This window comes from Brienomyrus brachyistius, unplaced genomic scaffold (genome assembly GCF_023856365.1).
Source record: "Brienomyrus brachyistius isolate T26 unplaced genomic scaffold, BBRACH_0.4 scaffold49, whole genome shotgun sequence".
In the NCBI taxonomy this organism is placed as follows: Eukaryota; Metazoa; Chordata; class Actinopteri; order Osteoglossiformes; family Mormyridae; genus Brienomyrus; species Brienomyrus brachyistius.
This window is the reverse complement of record NW_026042324.1, coordinates 1,479,200-1,486,739: the sequence shown is the minus strand read 5'-3', so window position 1 is coordinate 1,486,739 and position 7,540 is coordinate 1,479,200. Positions and strand designations below refer to the sequence as shown.

Genomic DNA, 7,540 nt, shown 5'->3' with positions numbered 1-7,540 from the left:
ACTGATTCAACCAACAGTTCAACTAATTTTAATTTCTCACAAGTTATATTACTGGAATCAAACAAATCAAAATTTCAATATACATACTATTCAGCCAGTATTGAAACCATTTTAATTCAAATGTATTATGATTTTATCAAACATAACAAAATCTGATAATTCAAATACATTTTACATCTTTATTCTGACAACCACATTTAACAACACTGCCCATTACATTCCAACTCAAGAGATCAATGATGTGTTAGTTATTCACCACACAGAACACCAGAGAATCTGTCTTTAACCAATTTTCTTTCAGCTTCCCACTCCAACTCTTGCAGGTATTTATCCTTGTCAGGCCGAGTCTGGAGCCTATTCCAGGCAGCACAAGGCACAAGGCTGGGGTATACCCTGGATGACATGCCATTGCAGGGTACACTCACACTTAACAGAATTGAATTGAGCTGAATTAATCACATGATCAATTTAGAGGTGCCTGTCAGCCTAACTGTATAAACTGCAGGAGGAAACCAAAGTGCCCAGTGGAAACTCACACAACACAGTAAGAACATGTAAACTGCGCATGCGAGTGCACACACACACACACACACACACACACACACAATGGAGGTGGGATTTAAACCCCAAGCCTGAAGGTGTCAGGCATGAGTGCTAATCAATGAACCACCATGCCACTCAGTTTACCACTCAAGCCAAAAAATAAAACACAATCTGATACAAAAGCACCCTGAGTGCTCTTAATTAGAAATCCCAAAACTCCTTTAATTAATCTTATAACATTGATTATTCTTTGGTTTCTACTTTTAATGAACCAGATACAATTTGTCATAATTAATGTTGATTTTTTTTTCCCCTTGTTGATATCGAAAGGCTCCAAAAGTCAACCGCAAAATTTGAATACGCCATACTTAGACACAAAAGCAGACAAAAGTTTTTTTAGTAGAATGACATAAGTATTTCTAGTTTGAAACCGTACTTGCTTTGTGATCTCAGACTGCAGTGTCTAATACCAAAATACATGGAATGAGTAATGCAAATAAATAATCTGACAATAACCCTTTGTTAAAGAAGAGAAAAATACATCACATAAAAATAACACAAAACACTGTATGTGCTACATGAACAAAATAAAAAAAAAAAAAGCAGGCCAAATAGAGGCAACGAAATATATGTTGCATTGCTCATTGCCAGCATTAGGATATTATCTTGTCCACTTTCTTACACATAAAGGGTCTTTGCCCTAAACAAAGACCATCCTAGATTCCTTACACACCAGAGTCATTCTTTTGTACCTTAGCTTTTGACTGAGGCTCATCCTGAACCTTTTTCATTTCCATCCCTTTAACCCAGGTGTAAGCAGAGGAGCCACCCAGCACCATCAAGTTACTTGTCCACCACAACAAGCTCTTGATACTGGAGTGGTACACGACAGCCAGCACAGTCTGTGCACAGGCTTTGGCCGTGCCCGACACATTGTGCGTCAGCGGACTTGTGTATTTAATCTGAAGGCCAGTGACGTAGCCAATGGCAAAACCAAAGATTCCCCCAGTGATCATCATGCCCCAGAAGTTCCAGTCGTCCATCCCGTTAAAACTGTAGACTTTTGGTGCCTCACCGAAGAGAAAGATGAGTGGAACGAATAGGACACATGCGTTGATGTTGTTGTAAAATGACAGCTTCCATATGCTTCCATCCACAACTGGCATCACCTTTTTTGTGTAAATGGCATTTAGGGACACGCACATACTGGCAAGGACTCCATAGACAACTCCTAACCAGGACAGTGATCCTTCTGCCCCCTCCTGGTCGACACCCAGCCAGAACCCTCCTGTGTCAAATTAATAAAAGTTATTTAATCACTTCCATGCCATTTCAGGCCTTATGCTCTACAAATGTCAGTAATCAGAACTTTAAAAAAAACACCAATCCCAAAATTCAACGATAACCTTCCCTTACCTCTCTGCAAGATAATGTATCATTTATTATTAAATTCATAATAAACTTGCAGCTAGAATAAAATAAACCCAACAGCTCAAGTTATAAAGATTCTATATATAATTATATATAAAAGCGGCTGAGTGACAAAAAGTAAAGTAAAAGGAAATATACCTACCTAAAATCACTCCGCAGCACAGAAGCGCATATAAAGAAGTGGTTTGCTTGAGTATGACATAAGACAGGATTACATTAAAAACTGTACTGAGCGACCTTCCTACAGTGTAAAACGCAACCCCCAAATGTTTCAGGCACAGGTTATTGAAAGTAATCATGCCGATGAAGACGAATGACAGTGGCAAGACTTCTCTTGAGACCTTATGGTCAAACTTAAGGGAGGGGAAGTCCACGACACCGGGGCACAGCTTCGACGTGAGGTGCAAGAACCAGCAAAGACCCACGGTTACAAGGCACTGGAAAAATGTCACGAACAAGGGGGCGTTCAGTTCACGGATATCTAGCAAATGGTTGTTTAAAAAGACCATAGTAATAGATATAAACCAATAGAGAGCCACAACAAAAGTTATTTTGATGGCTCTCATTAAAAAAGTCTCCGTCTCTCCATCTTGATCCACGGAATCCAAGCCTGCGAGAGCCATGCCGAGAATTTTCGACCGCTTCAGTTGCGTCCTGTTCATCGTGTTTTCAACAAAAACAAAGAAAATGAAGCAGTTAGCATATAAAACCCATTTATATGCTATAAACAGGTAGGTAACTGAGCTAGCTAGCTTCTCCACACGCACTGACGCCCGCCTCCTAGAGGGTGCAGTTCCGGGATCATAGACACGCCCCCAAACAGCAGCCTGCATTTTCTTAAAGGGACCTTGACCAACGAAACCAACTGGAATTCATTTGCCAAAATCGCTTTAGTATTACTATGATCGTAATTTGGACTGATGCTGATTAAATTTACATATTACTATCATGGTGGGCTTACGGAACGCAACCCTGAACACCGGCCCCTGAAATCATATATTTTTTATAATGTTACGCGCAAACAATACAAACACTTGCTGTCATACAAATTAATTCCATCCGTAGTTAAAATACAAGCGATTGTGTAAAAAGTAGGAAAAACACAACCAATCACCCGGCTTCTCAATATTTCGCATAAATCTATTTATTAAACATATAAATTGCATATAATTATTTAAACTTCTTACTTTATGGTAGTGTTCCAACGTCTGTCGTTAGATCAGGGAAGTAGGAAGCAAAATAATATGATCTTCTGCTCCTCCTCCATATAAAAATTCAACCAATGAAATCCTCTCCTTTGACCGTAATTATTAAAAGAATCTGCGGGAATTTTTGAAAGGTACTGCTCATATACAGTCCATCCATTGTCCAGCTACTTATCCTGCAGGGTAATGGAGGGTCCTATACAGACTGTGTACACACACACACACACACACACACACACACACACACACAGAGAGGTTTGTAATTATATCTTTGTGGGGGCTCTCCATTCACTTCTATGGGGAAAACTCCAATCACAACATGACAACCTAAACCCCTACCCAGCCCTAACCTTAGTCATAAGTAACCAAACAAAATAAGAGACTTTTGGCATTTTTAGTTTTTTTTTTATTATATTCACAGATCTATGTGGGGACCTGAAATATGATTCCCACAATGTAAAAAAAAAAAAAAACATGCACACACACAGACAGGTTTGTATTCATATCTTTGTGAGGACCATCCATTCATTTCTATGGGCAAAACCCTAATTCCAAGAATGATAACTTTAAGCAAGTTATTATGGGAGGGAAGATACTTCAGATGAGAAGTCAGTAATCATTAAGAACATAGGTGATGTCAATTTTTGAAATTGTTAAGATGACTGGCAGGCACGATTTTGCTATGTATGTGGGAGAATTGATTGCAATTAAGGAAAGGTCAGATAAGCAATTGCTGATGAAAAAGCCTTTAGCCAACAGCAAAGAGATGTTGGACGAAGTTGGTGCCACCAATCTATCAACATGAAGATGATGTAGAATTCTCTGCCACTGAAAATATGTAAAGCAAGATTTTTGACCTGTTTGAAGGACAGCATGTGGAATGGCCAGGAAATACTAGAAAGCTATACTGTTCATTGACTGACTCTTGATGACCATAATGGATGGAGCAAAAGTTGAGTCAGAGATGACAGACCTTGTGCTTTCAGACTGAGACTCCAGCAAGGAGGTAGTGGTGTGATGGCCAGCAACCGCTAGTGGTGAGCTGATTGGTCATTGGCGAGTTCCTGAAGGTATAAATTTGCCTGGAGATGCTTATATTGTGTTTTTGAAAAACAATTTTTTGCTATGATAAAGCCTCCAGCCTTAAGACAAAAGGTGATATTTATGCAAGACAATGCTATGTCACATACTGGCAAGAAGACAGAAGAGTACTTGATGAAATTGGACTTCAAAAATCGCTATTTGATGGAGCGGCCAGCATCTTCTCCCAATCTGAATCCCAGTGAGACCTTATAGAGAATCATCAAGCAGCAATTGTATGCCTCTGGACATTAGCTTTCCTCAAATGATGAACTGTGGGGTGCTTATAGAAGAACTCTACTAACAGAAATTGCAGATCATCTTGGGAAAATCTATCCATGAGAAAATAAGCTCTTTATCTAGGGGCATTGCTATATAGGAATCAATGCAACATCCCTGCTATCTGTTCTGATACAACAGAATTACTCTGTTTCTGCAACAACCACCTTCATGAAACTGTTGTTGTCACACATTTCATTGATATTACACAGGTTTGCATAATAGGGTGACACAGTGAAAAGTGAATTTTTTGGTAAATCATAAATAGATCTCCAAATATTTCATAACATGTCCCATGATTTCAACTATTTATGTATTCATAAATAATGCAAATTTAGTGCAATTTTCATTAGAATCTACTCATAATTTTTTTAGATATAAGATAATAAATGTTTTGCGTAATAGCATAACACAGAGTGCATATCACTATGGTGTATGGGCAATTTAAAGGTAGCAAAAACTACAAATTAGTAGAATGGAACGCTCTTAGTTTGCTGTAGCTTTAAATAGCCTACATAAATCTCTCCACTAGGTGGTAATATTACAAAGGACACAAGACCGGCAGTGAGCTCCCCCCCACCAGCCCCATCCCTCACCCCACCCTCCCAGAGCTCAAATCAGATCAGAGTTTAAGTAGCACAAGATATCTGGGTGCTAACCAGCTAACTCCTGTCTATTTCACAATAAAAGTACTGAAATATTAAAACGAATGTAAATAACTGTAATGTCACAGAATGCACTTCAATGTGCCCCCTAATGAAATGATACCTTAGGCGATCGCTTATGCTGAGTACAGGGTGGGCCAGCCATGCCCTGGATCACAGGGCACACACTACTTGCATGTTTTTGAACTGCAAATCCCATCAACACAGTACCTGCGTAGAGATCCAAGCTATTAGTAAGTAGGAATGAAGCATCAGACATGCAAGGATGGGTAGAAAGCAGATATTAAAAAATAACATCTATTTGTAACAAAGCAAATAGCGCAGCAGTTAAAATGCAGTGTTCTTATTCTTGCTTAAAACTGTGTGTGTGAAAAGAAGCAGAACTACCAGATATGAAGAATTATGGCAATCGATAATACTGTATATATGTCTGATATCTCATTTATGAAATATATTCTCATAGTCACAGTTTTTAGACCAGAGAATTATCTGGCTCATGTGCCAGAAAATAAGGGTCAGAGAGTAAGAAAAGAAGCAGCTATCTCACCACTCTGGCCTTGGACGTGGAGACTGCCTTCTCACAATTTATTGATAATATTTGATAGTGAGAAATGAGGCGTCTGTAGAGCAAGCAGCGCCCAATTATTGGATGTTGCTGTGCAGAAGTTTGGATGTGACCAATGAACTTACGCTTTCTGTAACCTTTGAAAAGCTGCGTAAGCTATGTATTCTTAAAGACATGACCAAAGTATGCCCTCAAAAAAGAGGCAATTTCTCCCTTTTATGCCTTTTTAATCACCTAGATACCTACTGCAATGCTCTCAGTTTGCCTTATTTTTCAAAACTCTAAAATTAGAAGGAAAAAAGGAACACCATTTGCCACCAAAGTGGCAAATCACAGAAAGTGGTCTAGTGATTTTTGGTATATATTGCTGTGAAAAAACAGTGGCAGAGAATGAAAATGACTATGCACCAAATGTTCAAACTATTGACTAAAATCACTTATCTTCATCTTCTACCATTCAAAGACATCTCATTCTTTTTTGCATCAGCACAAACAGCATGCTTTAGCCAGACTAGCTTTTCATAGTTTCCAAAACCTGTGCCAGTGTGCGACTCACTTAAGGCTTCTCGGCTAGTACGCTAAAGCGTCAGTGTTGTGCTGGCAGGTTATGGAACCTGATGGGATTCCCCATCAGCCATCTCCACACTCTACACTTCTGACCAGTAGCATGAAATATGAATATATCATGTTTTTTGCTAAGGAAAGTAAGATTCAATAGCAGTCGAGTTGTCAGTAAACCTAACCCTAAAGCACATATGTCATACTCACGGCCAGCAGGGTACATCTTTACAGCCCACAATTTTGACATTCTGATTAAATTGGCCAGGGAATAGGGGTGTAACAGTACATTAAATTCATAGTTCTGTAGAAACCTCAGTTTTGGGTTAATGGCAATTTTGGTACAGCAAGACAAACACAATCAGAAGCAACTATAAACTAAAGGCAATGTGTCTCAAATCAACATTTCTATATAACAAAAACTAAGGGATGAATTCAGAAAACACAACCATTCAGAAAACGCTACAACATTATCTAAAACAGATAGATACAGTACTTATTAAATCACATGGCTTTGTCACTTATTGGATGCTAAGTATATCTATCATAACAAACTCTGAAATTGTAACCTAATGGTAAGTGCATACCTTTTCCAGTTTCAGCTAATGTTGCTGTGTGTTCTGAATTGTCATTATGTTTTCTGATTTTTTCATTTGTTTTGCATTTCAGGGCTTGTGTAAGCAACATGTCTGAGTCTGGTATATCAGGAGCCAGCAGACATACTTGGTCTTATCAGCTACTCTGTCTTCAGGGTTGGTGTAATTTATTGGGAAAGCAAAATGTTCCCAAACTGCTGATTATGACTAACTTTAACCAGCAATGGGGTGATCAGATAATCCATGTCAGGCAGGACACAGATCTAAGACAAGATTTATAAGCAATCTGGTTGTTTTTACTTATTGAGACTAAACTCAGTCCATTTCTCATTTAAAAGAAGGATCCAGAGGAGAATGTCAGGAAAAAATTGATGAATAATAGTTCATGAAGTCAGTGGATGCATTTGGTTTAATTCACTATGTTCGGAGAGGTTTTTGTATATCACTGTTTAGTTTTATTTACAAAAAGAATTTCAGGAATAATGCTTCCTGTAAAGTTAACATTTGTAAATGTTACTTCGATATACAGAAGCAATGATTTCAACCGAATAACTGCAAAATTTGGGTCATACTGCAATAAATGAGCCTTGGTTGGCCCACAAATTCATTGGTGGTTTT

The 7,540-nt window shown here is 38.5% G+C and overlaps 1 protein-coding gene across 2 annotated transcripts; it reads right to left on the bottom strand.

Annotated features, from left to right (window-relative positions):
- Positions 1 to 12: 12 nt before the first annotated feature.
- LOC125723483 (GDP-fucose transporter 1-like) lies at positions 13 to 3,228 on the bottom strand. 2 transcript variants are annotated; one of them, XM_049000099.1, is made up of 3 exons: positions 3,162 to 3,228; positions 2,117 to 2,628; positions 13 to 1,831 (listed from the first exon to the last, which is right to left on the bottom strand). In XM_049000099.1, the coding sequence occupies exons 2-3, from the start codon at positions 2,595 to 2,597 to the stop codon at positions 1,269 to 1,271; spliced, it is 1,044 nt and encodes a 347-aa protein (XP_048856056.1). In that variant the 5' UTR covers positions 2,598 to 2,628; positions 3,162 to 3,228; the 3' UTR covers positions 13 to 1,268. The 2 variants fall into 2 exon arrangements, with proteins under 2 accessions (XP_048856056.1, XP_048856055.1); XM_049000098.1 differs by lacking the exon at positions 3,162 to 3,228 and having other exon boundaries at positions 2,117 to 2,874.
- Between the last annotated feature and the right edge of the window lie 4,312 nt (positions 3,229 to 7,540).